Raw genomic sequence first — 25,778 nt, forward strand, 5'->3', positions numbered from 1 at the left:
TTCATACATATGTAACGTTAACAATTACTTAATGTGACTGAATCCAAATGTTGGTTTTAATATGAGTATGTTGTTGATAATGACTTGGTACGGTCCCGTGCCCTTTGACGCGGGACGTGACGGCAAACATGGCGGACTATTGCGCTCCCACGACGCTCGCCGTAATGTCTTAATCATCTAATTACGCCACGAATAGCATCGTTTTTTTCTTTTGACCACTTCGACTATATATTTATTTTATATATGAAGGAATGGTACGTTTGGCATCATCAAGTCATTCATTGTAACCAAGAGCTTGAAAGTTTGCTAGTTGACTTGCCGGGTAGCTAGCTTGATCCGTTATTGTTGTGTGAATTATTTTAGCATGTTTTCTATCCATTCAGCTGCTAAAGTTATTTTTAATGTGTATATATGGAAAATGGTGTTTGTTATTTCCAACATACATGCAGTTACTGTCGTCCATCCATCCATTTACTACCGCTTGTCCCTTTTGGGGTGACGGGAGGTGCTGGAGCCTATGTCAGCTGCATTCGGGCGGAAGGTGGCGTACACCCTGGACAAGTCGCCTTCTCATAAACTGTTTTATACATCATATTTCGTATTACAAAATGTCTGAAGAGGAGTTGGAAGAATCAATCTAATCAAGCAATCATCACCCATCCATTTTCTACCGCTTATTCCCTTTGGGGTCGCGGAGAGCGCTGGTGCATATCTCAGCTACAATCGGGGAGAAAGCGGGATACACCCTGGACAAGTCGCCTTCTCATTACAGGGCCAACACAGATAAACTATTGTATACATCATATTTCGTATTACAACATGTCTGAAGAGGAGTAGGAAGAATCATCCATCCATCAATCCATTTCTACCGTTTATTCCCTTTGGGGTCGCGGAGGGCGCTGGTGCCTATCTCAGCTACAATCGGGCGGTAAGTGGGATACACCCTGGACAAGTCGTCATCTCATCACAGGGCCAACACAGATAAACTCTATTGTATACATCACATTTCGTATTACAACATGTCTGAAGAGGAATAGGAAGAATCAATCTAATCCAGCAATCATCCATCCATTTCTACCGCTTATTCCCTTTGGGGTCGCGGAGGGCGCTGTTGCCTATCTCAGCTACGATCGGGGAGAAAGCGGGATACACCCTGGACAAGTCGCCATCTCATCACAGGGCCAACACAGATAAACTCTATTGTATACATCAAATTTCATATTACAACATGTCTGAAGAGGGCTTCACGGTGGAGGAGGGGTTAGTGCGTCTGCCTCACAATACGAAGGTCCTGCATTCCTGGGTTCAAATCCAGGCTCGGGATCTTTCTGTGTGGAGTTTGCATGTTCTCCCCGTGAATGCGTGGGTTCCCTCCGGGTACTCCGGCTTCCTCCCACCTCCAAAGACATGCACCTGGGGATAGGTTGATTGGCAACACTAAATTGGCCCTAGTGTGTGAATGTGAGTGTGAATGTTGTCTGTCTATCTGTGTTGGCCCTGCGATGAGGTGGCGACTTGTCCAGGGTGTACCCCGCCTTCCGCCCGATTGTAGCTGAGATAGGCGCCTGCGACCCCAAAAGGGAATAAGCGGTAGAAAATGGATGGATGGATGGAACATGTCTGAAGAGGAGTAGGAAGAATCAATCTAATCAAGCAATCATCCATCCATCCATTTTCTACCGGTTATTCCCTTTGGGGTCGCGGAGGGCGCTTGTGCCTATCTCAGCTACAATCAGGCGGAAGGCGGGGTCCCACCCTGGACAAGCCGCCACTTCATCAAAAGGCCAACACAGATAAACTCTTTTTTATATATCATATTTTGCATTACAACATGTCTGAAGAGGAGTAGGAAGAATCAATCAAATCAAGCAATCATCCATCCATCCATCCATTTTCTACCGCTTATTCCCTTTCGGGGTCGCGGGGGGCGCTGGCGCCTAACTCAGCTACAATCGGGCGGAAAGCGGGATACACCCTGGACAAGTCGCCATCTCATCACAGGGCCAACACAGATAAACTTTTATTGTATACATCATATTTCGTATCACATTTCTGAAGAGGAGTAGGAAGAATCAATCTAATCAAGCAATCTAAGTTTATTTATATAGCCCTAAATCACAAGTGTCTCAAAGGGCTGCACAAGCCACAACAACATCCTCGGCTCAGATCCCACATCAGGGCAAGGAAAAACTCAACCCAATGGGCTACAATGAGAAACCTTGGAGGGGACCGCAGATTTGGGTGACGTCGAGTGGATCTCGTTAATAGTGTGAGAGTCCAGTCCATAGTGGGACCAGCAGGGGATCATCTTGAGTGGAGACAAGTCCGCAGCGCACAGACGTCACCGACTGATGCACAGATGACTGATCTTGCCGTTGAACAGCTAGCGCTTCATCTGTGCCCCCTCTCCACGAAGAAGAGGACAAAAGAGACGGCAGATCAACTGGTCTAAAAGGGGGGTCTATTTAAAGGCCAGAGTATACAAATGAGTTTTAAGATTGGACTTAAATGTTTCTACTGAGGAAGTAGCAGAGCTTATTTAACAAATACCCCATTTCTTCCTATCAAGTACTCTGCCAGTGTGTAACCCAACCTTTTTTTTTTTTTTTTTTTTTTACAGATACTGAATAATCAGCAATGACGTCCATTATCAAGCTGACAGCTCTGTCAGGAGTTCAAGAGGAGTCTGCCCTCTGCTACCTGCTGCAGGTGGATGAATTCCGCTTCCTTTTGGATTGTGGCTGGGACGAGAACTTCTCCATGGACATTATCGATGCTATAAAGCGGTGATTGCAATATTCAAAGTCATCATTTTACGCGAAGACTAAATGGATGTGTGTGACGTTTGTTGTTATTGCTCCTGCAGGCATGTTCATCAGGTTGATGCCGTGCTTCTCTCCCACCCCGATCCTATTCACCTGGGAGCTCTGCCGTACGCCGTGGGAAAACTGGGCCTAAATTGTACCATTTATGCAACAATCCCAGTCTATAAGATGGGTCAAATGTTCATGTACGATCTTTATCAGGTAAGAAGTGGTTGTATGTACATATTATTGGTGTGTGGGTTTATTGCGTTACCACGTTTCCAGTTTCTCATTACATGTCTGAAAAGTAGTAAGAAGAAGCACAGGTTAAACATAATTGTACTCAGTCGCTAAGACAACATTGAATAAATCAGTAGATCAAGAGTAAGTAAATTATAAAGTTAACATAAATGGATAGTTAAAGGCCTACTGATATGAGATTTTCTTATTCAAACGGGGATAGCAGGTCCATTCTATGTGTCATACTTGATCATTTCGCGATATTGCCATATTTTTGCTGGAATGATTTAGTAGAGAACATCCACGATCAAGTTCGCAACTTTTGGTCGCTAATAAAAAAGCCTTGCCTGTACCGGAAGTAGCAGACGATGTGCGCGTGACGTCACAGGTTGTGGCGCTCCTCACATTGTTTACAATCATAGCCACCAGCAGCGAGAGCGATTCGGACCGAGAAAGCGACAATTTCCCCATTAATTTGAGCGAGGATGAAAGATTTGTGAATGAGGATAGTTAGAGTGAAGTACTAGGAAAAAAATAAAAAGGCGAGGGCAGTGGGAGCGATTCAGATGTTATTAGACACAGATAATAGGATAATTCTGGAAAATCCCTTATCTGCTTATTGTGTTAATAGTGTTTTAGTGTTAATATACGGTACCTGAAAGTCGGAGGGTTTTTGCCACGGGTGTGGTGACCGCCAGTGTCTCAGGTGGGAGGAGGTAAGAGAGTCTGGAGCTGCAGGAGGACGCAAGCTCCGCTCATGTCTACGGTAAGAGCTGACTTATTACCACAATTTTGTCACCGAAACCTGCCGGTTGACATGTGGTCGGGAACCATGTGCTTGACCGCTCTGTTCCATAGTAAAGCTTCACCTTCGGGAATGTAAACAAGGAAATACCGGCTGTGTTTGTGTTGCTAAAGGCAGCTGCAATACACCACTTCCCACCTACATCTTTCTTCTTTAACTTCTCCATTATTAATTGAACAAATTGCCAAAGATTTAGCAACACAAATGTCTAGAATACTGTGTAATTCTGCGATTAAAGCAGACGACTTATAGCCGTGAGTGGTGCTGGAAGAACATGTCCGCTACAACCGGTGATGTCACGCGCACGCGTCATAATTCCGTGACATTTTCAAAAGGATACTTAGCGGGAAATTTCAAATTGCAATTTAGTAAACTAAACCGGCCGTATTGGCATGTGTTTCATTGTTAAGATTTCATCACCGCGTGGTCGGTAGTAGTGGGTTTCAGTAGGCCTTTAAGTAAGTTGTGTTTTTAAATAATGAGATGCCTAAGATTACCTGGTATAGCGATATAGCTCGGTTGGTAGAGTGGCCGTGCCAGCAACTTGAGGGTTCCAGGTTCAATCCCCGCTTCTACCATCCCAGTTACTGCCGTTGTGTCCTTGGGCAAGACACTTTACCCACCTGCTCCCAGTGCCCCCCACACTGGTTTAAATGTAACTTAGATAATGGGTTTCACAATGAAAAGCGCTTTGAGTCACTAGAAAAAAGTGCTATATAAATATAATTCAAATTTACGTTATTGCAATCAGTTGATAAAACATTGTCCTTTACAATTATAAAAGCTTTTTTTTTTTTAATCTACTACTCTGCTAACATGTCAGCAGACTGGGGTGGATCCTGCTGAATTCCTATGTATTGAATTAATACAGAATCATTTTGAATTGGGAAAATATCGTTTTTGAATCGAGAATCGCGTTGAATCGAAAAAATCGATATATAATCGAATCGCAACCCCAAGAATCGATATTGAATCGAATCGTGGGACACCCAAAGATTTGCAGCCCTAATAGATAAATAGATAGATAGTATTTTGTTGATTTATTCAGGAAAGTTCCCTGAGGAAAATTAAAATTCCAGCAGCAATGTACAAAATTGAGATCAAATTTAAAACGTAAAAAGTAAATAATGAGGGTATAAATGGAAATAATAAAAATATAACAGTAAAATAAAAACATAACTAGAGAAACCAGGCAGGAGTGACCATGTTATGAAAAAGTATTGCACTGTTATTGTTTTGCATCCCCTGTCATCCTAGTACCCTCCTCCCCCCCAGAGAGGATATGATATGGTAACAGTAGCGAGCAGTAGAGAAATGGGAGTGATTTTGATCCAGTACATATTTTGCGTCAATATTTCTCGCTACCTTTTGCTGTAAATTTTTAACGTAAGATCTCTATGGAGATTAATTTGTGTCTTTATTACGAAAACTTTTTTTGACACAGAATTAATGCGTTCAAATTTAGTTAACTGAATTAAAAAAAAAATCAAATTATGGTATATTGACAATTTCATTAAAAAAAAAATTGCTGGCAAAATGTGCGTGTTGGAGTATTCAGTGTTTTAAAATTCAGTGTTTACCAATTTTTTGTGTAAAACAATTCAGTGCAGAAACAATTTGCTGCTTAAAAACGCAAGACCCACTTCCGGTAAATTAAGACTGGAGCAATCGATCCTGTCTCAGAACCAGCCAGTGAGGTGTCAAGTTAGAAGTCACGTGATGCGGTCTTGCAAAGCAGAAAAAAAGCCGGTTCCTTGGGCATAAAACAACATAAAAATCATTTTAATGTCTTAATTTACCGGAAGTGGGCCTTGCTTTTTTGAAGCTGCAAAATTTTCAGCGCTGATTTTTTAAAGTCACACATTTTGCTAACACATTTTTTCCTCAATGAAATTGTCAGCAAAATTTGATGTAAACAATTCCCTTCACAAAATTCAAAAGCTAAAAATTCAGTTACATAAATATAGTTTCACAAAGAGCATTCATACTAAAGAGACAAATTAACCTCCGTTTAGGTCCAGTTCATTTTATCACACCCAAAAATCAGATTTATTTTACTCTGTCAATGTGTAGTCCGTCTAGTTGTATTTGTGTTTGACTTTCCCCTTCTACTGTTGCCAAATAACAATAATTTAGTTTTATTGAGATTCAAAGATGGTTTGTTTTTGTCTGACTATTTTTAATTTGTTCATTTCTTCTGTTATTACTTATATTAGCGTCTGTGTGTTCTCTCTTAGACCAAACACAGTCGTGTCATCTGCAAATAATGCTAACTTTAAGTCCTTTGTCACTTTACATTGTCGTTTACATAAAGATGGCGCAATTTTGGTCCCAGTATTGATCCCAGGGGTACGCCATCAGATATATTTAGATCTGTAGACGTTTGTTCTCCTATCTTCAAGTATTGCTTCCTGTTGGTTAAGTAGCTTCTTACCCAGTTTAAGACCAATACTCTGATGCCATACCATTTGAATTTGTTAACTTATATATTATGATTAATTGTATCAAATGTTATTTACCGTCTATTGCGCTGATTATCTCTTCCGTTATTTTGATTAATGCCATTGATGTTGAAATGTTTGCTCTGTTGGTTGTCCGCGAGTGTTCCCCTTTTTTTATGAACGTATCCAATCTGTTGTAATACAATTTTTCAATGATTTTGGAAAATTGTGAAAGTAAGGAATCAGGTCTGTAGTTTGTAAACTGGTGTTTGTCTCCATTCTTATGAATCAGTACAACTTTTGCTATTCTGATTTTGTGTTCACATTTAAATTTATAGATATCTGATATTAATCAAAGGTTCTGAAGTTTCTTTGCTAACCTTTTTTATTATTTCCATATCAATTTTGTTGCAGTATTAGGTGAGTTTTGAACACTGCTTCATTCTTCCATGTGTTTTTTCCCCATGCAGTCACGAAACAACAGTGAAGATTTCTCTCTCTTCACTCTTGATGATGTGGACAGCGCTTTCGATAAAATTCAGCAGCTAAAGTACTCACAGATTGTGAATCTGAAAGGTGAGTCACAAGAGTGTTATCAAAACTGTCTGTATCACTTAGGTTTATTATATACATTATATCACTGCTATGCACGAATGATAGACACACTCTTAATACATTTGTGCCGATCTGATATTCGACTTAGACAAACTTTACTGATCAACGAGGGAAATTGTTTGACAATTGTAAAATGATGAACATCTCAATTAACTACTCTGATCTGCTGCCACTCTTTTAGGCACACATTAAAACCACGTGGTTGCACTGCTGGCTCCAAAAGTCCATAAAGAACAAAACATATGAAAAACAATAGGGAAGCATCAAAATGCGACCAAAAGTCATCAATGAGGAAAAACAGAAACTGAGCAAAAAAATAACACATATAATAAAACATATGGCATAAGTCTGACATAGTAGGAGCTAGCAGCTACACAACAGCTAAGCACACAAAAGCACACAAGCTTGAAAAAAGTAATGTCCTTAAAAGAACAACAATGCAGTCTAAAACATTACCTTTTTTAATTATAATTAATTGTAGTTGCATAATTCTTACACATACAAAGTCTCCAAGGCAAAAACATATTAGAAAGTATCCAGTAACAAATATGTCAGCATAATTATATTTACTGCGTCATGAGCGACCACTATGTGTCACCAAAAAACAATTACCACTCCATTTCATCTCAAAGACAGCATAAATCCATTCCAGAATTAATAATACATTGGTTTGTGTTTTTCATACATTCCATTGTTCTCTGTTTGAGTCATTACACATGATCAAAAGTTGTTTTTAACATATCACACCATGAAAATATTAACGCTGTGTATGATTTGTGCTGATATCAATATAAATCAATATTATATTGGGACACCCTTACTTAAAAATGCCTTTTCATGACCTTCTACAAGTGCAATAATATTCCCTGCAGACTTAATAAACACATTTTAATGGTAAAAGGCACAGGTATTTACCAGATATTGAAGGATTAATAGTAGAAGAGAGGATTACAACTGTGTTTTAGTCTCCTATAGGGCTCCCTTTATATCCCTCTGAAGCAGATTTGCTTTGTTAATAATGATGTATCTGTTTGTTTTTTTGGAAATGTGGGGATATATTGTTTACATCATATTATTGTTTTTGTACCTGATAGGCAAGGGACATGGTCTATCAATTACGCCTCTCCCGGCTGGTCACATGATTGGCGGGACCATTTGGAAGATTGTGAAGGATGGCGAGGAGGAGATTGTTTATGCTGTGGACTTCAACCACAAGAGAGAAATGTGAGGACGCGTGCATGCAAGAATAACATATAATTGATGGTTTTTGGCTCCCGCCGTCACGTTTGTGTTTGCCGTTCCAGCCACCTGAACGGCTGCACCATGGAGAGCATCAGTCGTCCTTCCTTGCTCATTACGGACTCCTTCAATGCCGCCTACGTGCAACCACGCCGCAAGCAAAGAGATGAACAACTGCTTAGTAAGTATCTACCACATTGTGTACCCTGTCCCATCAGTACCTTTCCTTTGTCAGTATAAGAGCATTATTTGAGATGTACAGTCAAAAATGGATTGTAATTTTTAGTATGTTTATTATTGTGGTTGTGTAGAATTTTACCGCACTGATAAGGTGTGATATTTTGTCAGTCTCATGTAACTAAATAACCTGCCATCAATAGAGATGTTGTTAAATGAATATTCACATTTGGTGGAGCAAGTTTTATATTTAGGCGATATCTGTCAAAGTACTTTTGTTCTTGCGTGCCTCTAAGTCCGGCGCCCCGGGAAGATGAAACTTCATATCGCAGTTAAAGTTTGGACGCATTGTTCACCCAGCGATGGGCAAGCTACTTGGAAAATGTAGGAAGCTAAGCAAGTAGTGAATCTCGATTAAAGGGGAACTGCACTTTTTTCTCGAATTTTGCCTCTTGTTTACAATTATTATGAAAGACATGATGACGGATGTATTTTTTTTTTGTTTTATGCATTGTAGCTGGTAAATAAAACTCTGCTTACAGCGGAGCCAATGGGAGGTCGTCTATTTCGGCCATAAAACCTAATAAATAACCATGCAAAAACCGCAAACAATACTCAATTTACATTTCATGATTTGAATATTTACTAAGTATTAGTGATATTATTATAAGCGCTAACCCAGACAAACTATTTACAGCGGCGTTGTGATCACAAGCCTGTGTACAATTTCGACATGATCGACTGGAAGTTTATTGTAGATCATAAATCATGCATCTCACTTGGACAGAAGAAGTCTGAGGATGTACTCCGACAAGTTGGTGCCTCTGACAGCCCCAAAAAAACATTGATCGTCATCATCATGATTGTAAATGTTAGGCAACATTCCAAAAAAAGTGCAGTTCCCCTTTAAATGTAGCTAATCTACAGGGGAAGCTAGTTCCAGAGAATTGTAGCAAGCTATACTACAAGCTACATGGCAAAAGTAGCTTGTTACATCAACATTACATATCTACTGTATAAATATATGTCTCAACTTAATGTACAAATTTCACCAAACAATTTCATCATCGAACTTCGTGACTATTTAATAGAAAATATATACCGTATTTTCCGGACTATGGAGCACACCAGTATATGAGCTGCACCCACAAAATTTGGGATGAAATATTTTTCCATATATTAGCCGTACCAAACTGTAAGATGCAGATATATACATTGTGAAATTAGTTATTTACACAGAAACATTTGTAGATGTTTATTTGCATACCTTAATTGTTTCCAAACAGTGTCTGATATAACAAAACAGAAGTCATCGTCATGGACCTGCGAAAGCTAGCTCTCCAAACAGCTAAACAGACTCAATCAGAAATAACTCTACTGTGACGTTTTGGTTAATTTACTGAGGAAATACTGAAACTGAAACAATAGAAAAAAAAATGACATTGTAAGTTGATAGTATTAACAAAGGCACTCGTATACTTTTTGGCATATTAGCTACTGCTAACGATACTAGCTTCATTACATTATAATAGAATGTATGAATAAGCATAAAAAACTCCTACCTACATCACACATGGGACAGATTTGTAAGTAAGAATTGTTTTAGTTATATTGTATAACATGCAAAGGTTGCTTGGAGTGATGAATGAAGAATCCTTTCGTACAGAACCGCTATGGATGGTTTTACTTTCGGTTTAAGGCAAAACAGGGAAGTACAATTTCAACTTGCAGCTCCTGCAGTGAGCAAACTCATCCAAAAGATGCCGCCATAGCACAAACAATAACCATGTCAGTCCTTTGCTTGAGAGGGTTTTTTAAAAACCATTGAACACAAAACTTTTGACCATTAGCGGAAAAAAACTTTGCCGCACCATTTTTTCACAGTGTAATAAAAAAGTAGCGCCTTATCGTCTGTAATTTACAGTATATAATGTAACGTCCTCTAATTAATTAAATTGCTTTTTTAACAGTTACTATCAAACTGTCATTCCCTCTTGCGCAAGCACATATAAGAACAGCTGTCAAGCCACTCCTACGCGTCACAGCGTCACAAACATTTGTACTTAAAATAACTCTAATATCACAAATAACATCAGGGTGGGTAGAATAATAAGTGAAACAAAGATTAATCTGTGGTTTATTGTTCACATCCAGCGAGGAAGAAGATGCTGTTGTAGTGTGCAATTACACACTACCTCACTATAGCAACACGCGGTCATGTGGCAATATTTTTCATGGTTTTCAATGAATTTCACAAGTATCAGTAAAACTTCATGCTTCAGAACTTTAAAATAGGCGTCACACAAAACCCACCTCATCAGTAATAGCTCGCATTTTTTGCCTAACCTACGCGGTCTGGGCGTGTCCTGCAAGCTCGATGAAAGAATACGAATAAAACAATGAATTATAAATTAGGGCCCCACGAAGAACGGTTGGCAGAGGTCTTGTATTGATCTCTCTTTAGAACGTAGATGTGTACATAATGAAGTGGGCCAATTTGTATGCGACTGTACAATAGTACATTTCAAAACAATGTGTTTGTCATCTCTGTCCCTTTTCCAACCTCTCTGCAAAGCCAATGTAATGGAGACGCTCCGTGGGGACGGTAATGTGCTTATCGCCGTGGATACAGCTGGGCGGGTGTTGGAGCTGGCCCAACTCCTGGACCAGATTTGGAGGACAAAAGATGCCGGGCTTGGAGCTTACCCGCTTGCCCTACTTAACAATGTCAGCTACAATGTTGTGGAGTTCTCAAAGTCCCAGGTATCATTCACTGATATTCTCTCTTAAACCCTCTGCACATTAGGTGGAACAGTACATTTCACTCATTTTGTCCGCAGGTGGAGTGGATGAGCGACAAGCTCATGAGGTGTTTCGAGGACAAGAGAAACAACCCCTTCCAGTTCCGCCACTTGACCCTGTGCCATAGCCTGGCAGACCTGGCTCGGGTGCCCAACCCAAAGGTGGTGCTGTGCAGCCAGCCCGACCTCGAGTCTGGATTTTCCCGAGAGCTCTTTATCAAATGGTGCCAAGACAGCAAACACTCGGTCATATTGACGTATCGCACCACACCTGGAACACTCTCCCGCTACCTCATCGACAACCCAGGGGAGAAGATGCTAGATCTGGAGGTGAGAGGAAAAGTCACACATATTATTAGAGGTTTAGATGATTCCATTGCTGCTTTGAACGACACAATACTGTCCTGGCTTGCCTGCAAAGAATACAGGGTGAAGTTGCGAAATCCACACCTCGGTAGTCGTAACGAGAAAGCAGATAAGAAAGATTTTCTGCATTAATTTTCCCAACGTATAGGCATATATAAATATTTTGCAACATTTTTTCCCCAATTTTTTGGCCAAACGTGAGAGTAAGCGAAATAGTCTGTTTGCACGTGTATCATTCTGCAGAATTCAATGCCAAAATAAAGTCTCCCACGTGTTGGTGACTAGGTTACTGTACTGTGGAAAAGTACACTATACCACTATATCACATGCTCACACAAAAATTGATAAAAATAATACCATGTGTTTACCTTGTTTGTGCCTTGTGTCATCAACCAACAGGTAAGGAAAAGAGTGAAGCTTGAAGGCAAGGATCTGGAGGAATACCTTGAAAATGATAAAATAAAGAAAGAAGCGGCAAAAAAACTGGAACAAGCAAAAGAGTAAGTCAGATAGAGGGTACATGAAATATAATGACAAACAATTGTATTGTGCTTAAGTGGTAAATAGGAGAAAGCTACTGACCTAAAAAGTATATCTTCATTCCTGCAGGGTGGATGTGGACTCCAGTGACGAGAGCGACTTGGAAGACGACCTGGATCAACCAGCTGTAGTGAAAACCAAACACCACGACTTGATGATGAAGGGCGAGGGCAACCGCAAAGGCAGTTTTTTCAAGCAAGCCAAGAAGTCCTACCCAATGTTCCCAACACACGAAGAAAGGATCAAATGGGACGAATATGGAGAAATCATCAGGTATCCCTTTTGAGAGATATGTGTCACAAACACATTAATCAATTAATTTGATTAGAAAAAAGCTTTGATTTATATTCTTTTGTTTCGAGGTATTGTTTATTCAGTGTAACTAATAAGAATTGGTCAAATCCATAACGCATGAAAGAAGGTAAAATAAGTTCAATAGAAGGTAAATAGAAGGTAAATAAAAGGCAAAATGTGGTTAAAACAAGGCAATTGAAGGTAAAAGATGGTAAATAAAAGGAAAAATATTGTTAAAATGTGGTTAAACAATATAATTCAAGGTAAAGATGGTACAACAAGCCAAATAGAATGTAACAAGGGTAAATTTAATATAAATAAAGGTAAAATGTGGTTAAAAAAGGAAAGACAAGGTAATTGAAGGTAAAGATGGTAAAACAAGCTAAATAGAAGGTAACAAGTGTAAATAGAAGCCAAATACAGGTGAAATATGGTAAAAAAAAAAGTAAAACAAGGTCATTGAGGGTAAAAGAAGGTAACTAGAATGGTTAAAGGTGAATACAAAGACAAAAAGATAAATGGAAGGTAAAATGAAGCACATAGAAGATCAATTAGAGATAGTCAAATATAAATCGAAGGTAAGTAAAAGGTATTAGAAGGTTAAAAATATTAAATAGAAGATATAATTAAGTCAAATAGAAGGCAAACTATGGTCAATAGAAGATAAACCAAGGTAATAGAAATTAAAAGACGGTAACTGGAAAGTGAATAAAAGTTTAAAAAAGAAGGTGAGTAAAGATTTTAAAAAAGCAAACACAATGTAAAAAAAGAAATAATTAAAAGGTAAAAATGTAAATACAAAGTATGATATGGCAAATAGAAGGCAAAACAAGATAAACTAAGGTAAAATATGGTAAAAGAAGGTAACTCAAAGTGAAAAATGGTGAATAGAAGATAAAAACAGGTAAATGGAAGGTAAAACAAGTAAATATGAAATAACTGTTAAAAATAAGTAAATAGAAGCTACCATAAAAGTGAAAAGAAGTTAAATAGACGTTAAAATATGGAAACGATAAGTCAAAAGAATTTTACCAATGTAATAGTAGGTAAAACATTTGAAAATAAGGTAACTACAGTAGAATGTAAATTAAAGTTAAAAATGGGGAAGGTAACCATAAGGTAAATGAAAGGTAAAAAAGGAAACAGGAGATAGGCAAATAGAAGGTACACAGAAGGTAATTAAATGGCACAAGGTAAATGAAGTACCGTAAATGCATCGTTTATTTTAACTATTACCCCTAAAATATGCATTGAGGCTATAAAGTGTGTTCAGATTACAAGATTAACAGAACAAACTAAATGATAATTACCATATTACTAACATAATGTATAACTGCAGCCCTAATTGTGTGTAAGAAGTCAGTTTGTTTTCAGGATAGAAGATTTTCTTGTCCCTGAACTGCAAGTTAAAGAGGAGGAGAAAAGCAAACTGGAATCTGGCTTGACCAACGGCAATGAGCCGATGGATCAGGACCTCTCTGTTGTTCCCACCAAATGTGTTTCTACTATTGAAAATCTGGAAATCAAGTGAGTCATCTGTGACTGAGGCTATTTTTGGGGGGGATTTGAATAAAGGATAATTGATGAATCTTGTCTCCCGCAGGGCCAGAATAACATACATAGACTATGAAGGTCGCTCCGACGGTGATTCCATCAAGAAGATCATCAATCAGATGAAGCCCCGGCAGCTGGTGATTGTTCACGGCCCTCCAGAAGCCAGTTTGGACCTGGCGGAGTCGTGCAAAGCTTTTACCAAGGACATCAAAGTGTACACACCCAAGCTGCAAGAGACTGTGGACGCCACCAGCGAGACTCACATCTACCAGGTCAGCTTTTATATCACCTTGCAGGGCTTACATAAGAAATCTGGCTGGTTGGACAGTTTCCATGGAAATCAATGCAAATTTTCCTGAAAAAGTTACAGTATGTGGCTACTTGGATGGGAAAATAGCTATTATTTCTATCAGGAAACATTTAACAGCAAGAATGATGCATTAGGGGTAGAAATGTATATCGTGTACTTGTATTTTTTTGGTACCAGTTTGTAATTGGGTTGACCTAGTGGGACTATTAGGATTTTCACCCAACTGACCGTGGTATTTATGACACGCTGTCACATTCACTTTAGGTGCTGCTGCTCGGTGTACAAAAAAAAACATGGATGGAATCTGATGATCAGCTTTGAATAATCAAAAATAAGGAACCAACACCTCACAATAGTTTGTAACACAACATTGCCTCATCAAAAGTGCTGATAAGTGTTAGTGTCAGTTTGAAGTGATCGCGCTTTATTCACGACCGCCGCTACTGCGCTTTGTTACCGTCTTCGCAGCAATCCAATAATCCACAGGCCGATTTTAATCCATTGAAAAAAAAAGAACAATTCAAATTATATAATAATCCATAAAGTTTCTCTGAAGCAAGATAGCTACAAGGTCTCGAGTCGATCTCCACCGCGCTGCGTTTGTGTGGCATCAAAACACAACTTGCTTTAAATGCACATCCACCTAACATACTAACTGATTGTATTGATTTATATTACATATATTAGATGATATATCATGTAAAAGGTCTGTGCACTGCCTACATGAATATTATTTTCAGCTGAGTGTAATTGTAACATATAGAAACACAGCGATGTCTTTACAAGATGATGACATGACATAACTGCATTGCACCTTGCACTCCACACAGAGTTGACTTGTTTAAGACTTAATTACAGGTGTTGATAAAATACTTCTCTGCTGTATTGGTATCAATAAAATGAAATAAAATAAAATTAAATCCTTAAGTTATACATCCCTATTTAAGTGTGGTCAAAAAAAATGGATTTGATTTTTTTTTTCCATTCTAAATTAATCCATAATATGCAAAAACAGAAAAAATACAAAAGAAAATACAATATTTTTTAAATTTCTTAATTTTTTAAATTAAACTTGAATGTAATTGTATGCAATGCATGTTTTGTTAACAAGAGGCAAGAAATCTATTACAACAAATATGAAAATGGCTGAATCGAGTTATTCGATCTGACATAACACCAGTGGGGTCTTGATACACACATTGCAGTGTGCAGATGTTATGTCCTCTGTAAATCGCATGACACATATGGGGCACTAATTAATGCATAGTGCAGATTAGAAATTCATAAAATCTGATTCAATTTTAATCACCTGTAGTACTTACCATCAATTTCTCACATTGATTATATTCCTGTAAATTCTTATAGATTCCCTTTATTTCAAATGGAAAGGTTATCAACTTATCCTGATTTTTCTCTTACAATATTTTTTATGTAAATTAATGAAGTGAAGAAACTCCTTACTTGGTAGCAACCAGCAGAGGGCGCAAGTTGCTGCATTGATGTGCTGCAGCATAAATCGCAGCCATGGAAACGATATTGTTGGTAAAACAAATAGGGACTGTAAAAAAAGACAGACATTTATCCCTGGACTAATACAAACTAATCTAACTCTAACTGCAGCAAAGCTAGTTGTGTTTTTTTGTATTTCATAGATTTATTTCTGCAAATATTACCCACTGTATGTACCTTTAACACAAACTGAATAGAGCCGTGTTCCATAGATTAATGATATTTGTGTAGCATTACAGGACTTCTGCACACCTGAAGCTTCTGTACACAGGTGATGTACAGCCCAGACCCAAATAGTTGCTCCCTTCTGCTCTATGTTGTTTTCTGTGCCGTCGTGTCAACCATGCAGAAAAAAATTAATACATTTATTTATGTAGTAAATTGATCAACTTTGTGTGGTCAAGGTGCGGTTGAAAGACTCCCTGGTGAGCTCGCTGCAGTTCTGCAAGGCCAAGGACACGGAGTTGGCGTGGATCGACGGTGTGCTGGACATGCGCGTGGCGAAAGTGGACATGGGCGTGTTGCTGGAAGAAGGTGCAAAAGAGGAGCCAGAGGAAGGCGAGCTGCCCATGGACACCACCCCCGAGCTTGATGTCGACCACGCTTCTGTCGCGGTGGCAGCTCAGCGGGCCATTAAGAACCTGTTTGGCGAGGACGAGAAAGAGCCTTCCGAAGAGAGCGACATCATTCCCACACTGGAGCCCCTGCCCTCATACGAGGTGAGAATTACTTGCAATATTATCTGTTCGCCTTAGTTTAGTTGATTCATTGATCCAAAGGGATCCTCCCCCCCGATACACAGCTTAGTAGCATAATTGGAAAATTGGTAATAAATTATGTCTTTGCCTGGCGTCTACTTTGCCCGTCAGCTTTAATGGCTGACCTCATTTCAGTACATGTCACTTTCATGCAAATTAACCTTGACCTGGGGAAAAACTCCAAGCTACAGATGACTTTTAAGGGCCGCCTGCAAAAAGGGCTTATTATATGATATGAGAACAAACAATGCTATCTTTTGTGCAAGAAAAATACATGTGGAGTTTGGTAATTCAATATTCAGTTGTATTTAATACACGCACAGCACTCCTCAATAACATTAATACCAACAATAAATAGAAATTAAATTAAATACAACACAATATAATCAGGGCTTCACGGTGGCAGAGGGGTTAGTGCGTCTGCCTCACAATACGAAGGTCCTGCAGTCCTGCAGTCCTGGGTTCAAATCCAGGCTCGGGATCTTTCTGTGTGGAGTTTGCATGTCCTCCCCGTGAATGCGTGGGTTCCCTCCGGGTACTCCGGCTTCCTCCCACTTCCAAAGACATGCACCTGGGGATAGGTTGATTGGCAACACTAAATTGGCCCTAGTGTGTGAATGTGAGTGTGAATGTTGTCTGTCTATCTGTGTTGGCCCTGCGATGAGGTGGCGACTTGTCCAGGGTGTACCCCGCCTTCCGCCCGATTGTAGCTGAGATAGGCGCCAGCGCCCCCCGCGTTCCCCGAAAGGGAATAAGCGGTAGAAAATGGATGGATGGATGGACAATATAATCATAGCAGAATGCCCCCCCAATGCCACCCCTGGGAGGTGTTAAGGGCGCGTTTAACTGGTAGGAAACCAGCTGCGAGGCTATGGAACGCCTCGGGATCCCTTCAGAAAAGCTCGACCAAGAAGCCGATGAGAGGAAAGTCTTGGCTTCTTTGCTAAGGCTGCTGCCCTCGCAACCCAACTTCGGGTAAGCGGAAGAAGATGGATGCATGGATGGATAAATAATCATAGCGATACTAGAGATGGTCACCATTTACAAACCCCGTTTCCATATGAGTTGGGAAATTGTGTTAGATGTAAATATAAACGGAATACAATGATTTGCAAATAATTTTCAACCCATATTCAGTTGAATATGCTACAAAGACAACATATTTGATGTTCAAACTGATAAACCTTTTTTTTTTTGCAAATAATCACTAACTTTAGAATTTGATGCCAGCAACAAGTGACAAAGAAGTTGGGAAAGGTGTCAATAAATACTGATAAAGTTGAGGAATGCTCATCAAACACTTATATGGAACATCCCCCAGTAGTGCAGGCTAATTAGGAACAGTTGGGTGCCATGATTGGGTATAAAAGCAGCTTTCATGAAATGCTAAGTAATTCACAAACAAGGATGGGGTGAGGGTCACCACTTTGTAAGCAAATTGTCGAATAGTTTTAGAACAAGATTTCTCAATGAGCTATTGCAAGGAATTTAGGGATTTTACCATCTACGGTCCGTAAAATAATCAAAAAGTTCAGAGAATCTGGAGAAATCACTGCATGTAAGCGATGGTATTATGGACTTTTGATCCCTCAGGCGGTACTGCATCATAAATTGACATCAGTGTGTAAAGGATATCACCACATGGGCTCAGGAACACTTCATAAAACCACTGTCAGTAACTACAGTTAGTCGCTACATCTGTAAGTGCAAGTTAAAACTACTATGCAAAGCCAAACCTATTTATCAACAATATCCTGAAACGCCGCAGGCTTGGCTGGGCCCGAGCTCACCTTAGATGGACTGATGCAAAGTTGAAAGGTGTTCTGTGGTCTGACGAGTCCACATTCCAAATTATATTTGGAAACAGAGGACGTGGTGTCCTCCAGAACAAAGAGTAAAATAACCATTTGGATTGTAATAGGCGCAAAGTTCAAAAGCCAGCATCTGTGATGGTATGGGGGTATATTAGTGCCCAAGGCATGGGTAATTTACACATTTGTGAAGGCATCATTAATGCTAAAAGGTCCATACAGGTTTTGGAACAACATATGTTGTCATCCAAGCAACGTTATCATGGACGCCCCTGCTTATTTCAGTAAGACAATGTCAAGCCACGTGTTACAACAGCGTGGTTTCGTAGTAAAAGAGTGCGGATACTTTACTTGCCCGCCTGCAGTCCAGACCTGTCTCCCATCGAAAATGTGTTTGTGCTGACAAGAGGATTCACTCTGTTCATTCACTCTGTTCCTTTAATCCTGCTGGGGCGGTATAGCTCGGTTGGTAGAACGGCCGTGCCAGCAACTTGAGGGTTCCAGGTTCGATTCCTGCTTCCGCCATCCTTCTCACTGTCGTTGTGTCCTTGGGCAAGACACTTTACTCACCTGCTCCCAGTGCCACCCACACTGGTTTACATGTAACTTAGATATTGGGTTTCACTATGTAAAGTGAAGTGAATTATATTTATATACCGCTTTTTCTCTAGTGACTCAAAGCGCTTTACATAGTGAAACCCAATATCTAAGTTACATTTAAACCAGTGTGGGTGGCACTGGGAGCAGGTGGGTAAAGTGTCTTGCCCAAGGACACAACGGCAGTGACTAGGATGGTGGAAGCGGGGATCGAACCTGCAACCCTCAAGTTGCTGGCACGGCCGCTCTACCAACCGAGCTATACCGTAAAGCGCTTTGAGTCACTTGAGAAAAGCGCTATATAAATATAATTCACTTCACTTCACTGTTAAATGAACACGCCCAGGTGCTGAGAGCAATGAACAGAGTGAACCCTCTTGCACCCTGATTGACAGCGACAGTCAAAGAAAACAAAGTTATCAAGTTTATTTTCATTTATCATTCGATTTATTTATTGACTGCCAGCACTAACCTACTGGTTTGTATGTATGAAGGCATAAGTACATTAAACTAATAATAGAGTATCCCCGAGGTCTAGGTTGTATAATTTGCAATATCGACCTAAGATGGGTGTTATTAGTTTGAAGGTAATATATTCACAAGGACATAGAACCAATCCAACTTGTCCTTGGAGTGAGTATCCAACGCCCCGCCCCTGCTGTGCTCTGTCCAGATGCCCGGACATCAGTCGGTGTTCATCAACGAGCCTCGCCTCTCCGACTTCAAGCAGGTCTTGCTCAGGGCAGGCTTTCAGGCCGAGTTCGTAGGAGGGGTGCTGGTATGCAACAACCTGGTAGCTGTTCGCAGGGTGAGTCCGAATGATCGAGTTTGCACATTTGTTGAAAGTAAAATGTCCTTGTCTTAACACTTCTCAAAATATGAAGTATGCCGTTTGTGCGCATTTTGAAATCACTTAAAGGGATCGTATTATATATTTGTACATTCAAAACACTTCCTTGTGGTCTTCATCACATGTAATGATGGTTCTTTGGTCAAAGTTTTGTATTGATTTTCTTTTTATACTGACCGTCTGCAAGCCTCTTTCTGAATGTGCCGTTTTGTGGGCAGTCTTATTTACATCCCAAAGCCTTCCTCCAGGCCAAGCCCCCTTCGACTGCGTCTCCACCACGTCAGCCATGTGGTAGCTTTTAGCGTTTCCATATGGAGTCTACTGACAGAAATAAGTTCGGACTATGCTTTACTTTGTGTTAGAAATGGTAACAGCGGAGGATGCAAGTGCATCCAGAACAAGAGGATTGAGAAAAAAAGGAATGTATTGACTGCAACTGAATAAACTGGCGGACTCGCGCAAACCTCTCTGGGTAAAACTCTACCATATTTAAAGATATCTGTCGAAATAACAAAGGCAAAATAAGTCACTTAAGTCTTAAATTCCAAACGGCTCGTTTGGAGCAAGTATGAAGGAAGGCAAGATTGTTTTGTTAATGTCTCCGCAATGTCTCCATGGTTTGATTTCACATTTTCCGGACTATTGTTAATCTTGTTATGCAAAACCAACTTTTCTTACCTATTGGTACCTGTTTTTGTGTATTTGGGATCTGAAACTGTAAAATCCTAATCATCGAGGTATCATCAATTAATCAACCAATGTTTATTCATATAGCCCTAAATGACAAGTGTCTTAAAGGGCTGCACAAGCTACAACCACATCCGCGGTTCGGTGCCTACATAAGGACAAGGAAAAACTCACAACCCAGTAGGACGTCGATGAGAATGACTATGAGAAACCTTTGAGAGGACCGCAAATGTGGGTAACCCTCCCCCTCTAGGGGAGACCGGATGCAATGGACGCCGAGTGGGTTTGACATAATATCGTGAAAGTCCAGTCCATAGTGGTTCTAACATAATAGTGAGAGTCCGGTCCATAGTGGGGCCAGCAGGAGACCATCCCGAGCGGAGACGGGTCAGCAGCGCAAAGATGTCCCCAACCGATGCACAAGCGAGCGGTCCACCCCGGGTCTCGACTCTGGACAGCCAGCACTTCATCCATGGCCACCGGACCTGTGTCCCCCCCTCCACAAGGGTGAGGAGGGCAGAGGAGAAAAGAAAAGAAACGGCAGATCAACTGGTCTAAAAAGGGGGTCTATTTAAAGACTAGAGTATACAAATGTGTTTTAAGATAGGACTTAAATGTTTCTACTAGGGTATGGCGGAGATATTTATAAAAAAATATTTCCTTCTTTCATACTTCCTCCAAACGATTCGATTGGAATTTGCACAATTGGTGACATCGTTCCCAAATGTGACGTTAGCGTATTACTCATATATGGTAAAGTTTTTCCAAAAGTGCTTTGCACGAGTTCGCCATTGTAGTCCGACGACGCAGTCAATAAGCTCATTCTTTTTCGCTATCCTCTTGTTTTGGGGCAGACTGGCTCGTACATGAACATGCATGTTGCCATTTCTAACACAAGGTAGTGTAAAGTTCAAACTTATATCTGTTAGTAGACTCCATATGGAAGCGCTTAAAATTACCACAAAGATGGCGGGAGAAAGACGCAGTCGAAGTGGAGGCACATAAGTAAGACCGGCCACAGAACCGCGCATCCTAAAGAAACAGTCAGAGAGTGTGTTAAACATAATCTATGCAACATTTTGACCAAATAAGCACCACTACATGTTATGTAGACCACAAGGAAGAAATATCATATGACCCTTAACAGCTGTCACTCCTCCATGCTATAAATGATAACTACTTTATTACTTAACTTTGCACAATAGAACTAAGTAGAAGGATGGAGAATCTTGCTTGAATTGAGTTAAGTTTGAGTACACCCTCAAATTTTGCTAAGTTTCAGTTAAATTAATGTTTTTGGCATTGTGTCAGTATTCCAATGTTGTTATTGATCGGTTGAAGCTTAATGAAGTTTAAAGGGGAACTGCACTTTTTGGGGAATTTTGCCCATCGTTCACAATCATTATGAAAGTCATGAAGACGGATGTATTTTTTCAAATGCATTTTCACTCATAAATTAATGTAAATAAAAGTCTGCTTACAGCGGAGCCAATGGGAGGTCCTTTATTCCGCCCATGAAACACGATAAAAAACCTTCAAAAAGTTCCAACAATACTCCATTTACATCTGGTGACTTGAATATTAGCCAAATATTAGTGATTTTGTTATTATAAGCACTAACGCAGACAAAATATTTATAGCGACGCTGATCAGCTGCTTTCTCGTTCCCTTGCTTGTCAAACTTTATTCTAGATCATAAATCATGCCTCTCACCTGGATAGTAGAAGAATTAAGACGTATTCCGACAAGTATGTACACTTAGACAGCTAATTTAGACCTTGGAATGGCAAGAACGACACCAAAAAATGCTTTGTTCCACCCCCCTTTTCTTCGCGAGGATTATGAGTCGTTTTTCAGCTAAATGAGACTATAGGAACGTACTAGCAGTCATACGAGCAGTCAGCATCCTAATGACAGCAGACCTTATACAGCAAGTGATGTTTTATTATGCTAGATGACTCTCACGAAGTCTGCAGTGAGTAATAATCAGTGATGTTTATAAAAAATAGTGAAAGTTGCGATGCGCTTTTGAAATTAATGCGCCGCGTATGCTTAAAATGATCAAAATACGTAAATATTAGATGTTCTTAACTTCTTATAAATTTGCCTGTTTCTACATTACATATATACTTACATCATGACGTAAATATTATTATAAATGTGCCTGTTACTACATTGCATACATTCTTATGTCATGACGTTAATATAAAATAATATAAATGTGCGTGTTAATACATTACATGTATACTTACATTATAACATAAATATTATATGTTATTTTAAATATGCCTGTTACTACATTACATACTGTATATACTTACATCATGACGTAAATATTTAATATTATAAATGTGCTATATAACCACATATCAATCAATCAATCAATGTTTACTTATATAGCCCTAAATCACTAGTGTCTCAAAGGGCTGCACAAACCACCACAACTTCCTCGGTAGGCCCACATAAGGGCAAGGAAAACTCACACCCAGTGGGACATCGGTGACAATAATGACCCAGTGGGACGTCGGTGACAATGATGACTATGAGAACCTTAGAGAGGAGGAAAGCAATGGATGTCGAGCGGGTCTAACTTAATTATGTTGTAAATATTATAAATGCGCCTGTTACTAACACATATATATTTAAATCATGACGTAAATATTATTATAAATGTGCTATACAACTAAATTATAGACTTGCGTCATTATATATTTATTAAATGTTATTATAAATGTGCCTGTTTCTATATTACATATATACTAACATAATGATGTGAATATTAAGTGTTGTTATAAATGTGCCTGTTTCTACATTACATATATACTAACATAATGATGTGAATATTAAATGTTGTTATAAATGTGCCTGTTTCTACATTACATATATACTTACATAATGATGATGGAAATATTAAACGTTATTATAAATGTGTCTTTTACTACATAACATATATACTTACATCATGACATAAATATTATAAATGTGCTATATAACTACATTATACAATTACATCATGGCTATATAACTACATTATACAATTACATCATGGCCTAAATACTAAATGTTATTATAAATGCGAATGTTTATACATTATATATACTTACGTTATGACGTAACTGTTATTATAAATGTGCTTTATAGCTACATTATACACTTGTATCATGACGGAAATGTTATAATAAATGAGCCTGTTACTACATTACATATACAGTATACTTTAAATTTACCATGAATTGATTAACGTGGACCCCGACTTAAACAAGTTGAAAAACTTATTCGGGTGTAACCATTTAGAGGTCAATTGTACGGAATATGTACTGTACTGTGCAATCTACTCATACAAGTTTCAATAAATCAATCATCATGATGTAAATATTGAATATTATAAATGTACCTGTTACTGCATTACACATATACTTACATAATGATGTAAATATTAAATATTTTTTATAAATGTGCTATATAATCACAATATACACTTAGATCATGACATAAATATTAAATATTATTATAAATGTGCCTCTTACTACATTACATATATACTTGCATAATGACGTAAATATTAAATATTTTTGGAAATGTGCCTGTTATTATAGTACATATTTACTTACATCCATCAATCTTAAAACCCTAATGGAAGTGTTGAGATGTTTTTTTAGTGCTTCATAAGCACAATAGAGCAACTCCTATAGGCTCCATTATAAGCTGACTTTTGATTGGAGTTATTTACTTCTTTCTTTCATTCTTAGTTTATTTTGAACATGAAATACCTATAACATTATACATCAGGCTATTTCATATCCTTTCACAATACATCATGTCCGAAAAGGAGTAGGAAGAAGCAAAGCTTATTTAATCCTACCCCTTTCCCACGTCAGAGCGTTCAAAAATATATACATTCATTCACTGACCTTCTTTACAGCAAAATGACATCCGTGAATGAGTAACACAACAGTTTTGTAATATGTAATTAATTAATTCAGTCATTATTAACATACTGAGATGAAGAATATCTTATTTTCAATAAGGTTGAAAGTGTTTTTCATAATTCTTCTTCTTTGTACTTTGTAAACACTATTAATTTGAACAGCCTCTTAAAGTGGATCATATCAGTACAATGTTTAACTTCTTTACTTAATCCATTCTATAATTTAATTCCACATACTGATATGCTAAAGATTTTAAGTGTTGTACGTGCCTACAAATGTTTCAAATTAGATTTTCCTCTAAGGTTATATTTCTCCTCTTTAGTTGAGAATAATTGCTGTACATTCTTTGGTAGTAGGTTATAATTTACTATTTAGAATGCATTAAAAAAATACATCCGTCGTCATGTCTCATAGTGATTGTGAACGATGGGCAAAATTCCCCAAAAAAGCGCAGTTCTCCTTTAAAATGTCAGATTTTTAGCAGCAGTATGCTTGTTAATCGTGTTTTTAACGACAAAATCAAAAGCCATAGTGTTTCTTGTTCAAAGGGGAAAATAAAAGTCACTATTAACAAAATGCAATAGAACATTAAAACCCAAACGGAACACGTAGAGCTTGCCAAAGTAGGACAACAAACCCAGAGGCATAGGAGGAGTCCTGCCTTGGGGAGAGAAAAAAATAAAAGGAACCCAGACTAGAACTTAACAAGTCAAATAAAAGGAAAAGTATGCACAAACCAAGACATCAACAAGAAAAATGTATAATTGACAAGAACTTAAAATAGACCCAACCCAGAAAATGAACTCACAGAGACTGTTTCAGGAGTCAGCGTCAGTGCAAGTGGAAAGTTGAAACAGCTGCAGAGCTTTGTGCAAAGTGTAAATTGCTTCAAACATGTTTTAAGATGATAGGAAAGTCCTAAAACAATGCTGATTAAGGCCATAGCCTCGATCACCCACAAGTGTGTGTGTGTGTGTGTGTGTGTGTGTGTGTGTGTGTGTGTGTGTGTGTGTGTGTGTGTGTGTGTGTGTGTGTGTGTGTGTGTGTGTGTGTGTGTGCGTGTGCGTGTGCGTGTGCGTGTGCGTGTGCGTGTGCGCTCCTTGTCCAGACGGAGGCGGGACGCATTGGCCTGGAAGGCTGCCTGTGCGACGACTACTATAAGATCCGGAAGTTGCTGTATCTGCAGTATGCTGTAGTATAGCAGCACACATCCCTTATGAGGACTTTACCCTGAGGAGATGCCCATCCCACACCCCTCGGATACCTCCAGCTGTGGCCCCAGAGCATCCATTGTACAGTTTAATTTTTTTTACATTTTCTCCAGGTAACAATCTCTAGTGCTGGGAGCAGCTGTTTCTTTTTGTTTATACCCGGGACGCATCTTGTATGTGACGAGAGATATTCCTCCATGTTTTTTTCTTATTAAATATACAGTACTTTTCCAAATCTTA

General features: G+C 39.0%; 1 protein-coding gene across 2 annotated transcripts; it reads left to right on the top strand.

Annotated features, from left to right (window-relative positions):
- Window positions 1-94: 94 nt before the first annotated feature.
- Window positions 95-25,778, top strand: cpsf2 (cleavage and polyadenylation specific factor 2). Of its 2 annotated transcripts, none has more exons than XM_061886240.1 (15): window positions 95-254; window positions 2,621-2,786; window positions 2,867-3,026; window positions 6,761-6,866; window positions 8,000-8,129; window positions 8,210-8,325; window positions 10,897-11,084; window positions 11,162-11,452; window positions 11,888-11,988; window positions 12,098-12,301; window positions 13,682-13,849; window positions 13,926-14,148; window positions 16,100-16,414; window positions 19,535-19,669; window positions 25,436-25,778. In XM_061886240.1, exons 2-15 carry the CDS (start codon window positions 2,638-2,640, stop codon window positions 25,526-25,528), a joined length of 2,379 nt encoding a protein of 792 aa, XP_061742224.1. In that variant the 5' UTR covers window positions 95-254; window positions 2,621-2,637; the 3' UTR covers window positions 25,529-25,778. The 2 variants fall into 2 exon arrangements, with proteins under 2 accessions (XP_061742224.1, XP_061742225.1); XM_061886241.1 differs by having other exon boundaries at window positions 13,697-13,849.

The sequence above is a fragment of the Nerophis ophidion genome, linkage group LG24 (assembly GCF_033978795.1).
Source record: "Nerophis ophidion isolate RoL-2023_Sa linkage group LG24, RoL_Noph_v1.0, whole genome shotgun sequence".
Lineage (NCBI taxonomy): Eukaryota > Metazoa > Chordata > Actinopteri > Syngnathiformes > Syngnathidae > Nerophis > Nerophis ophidion.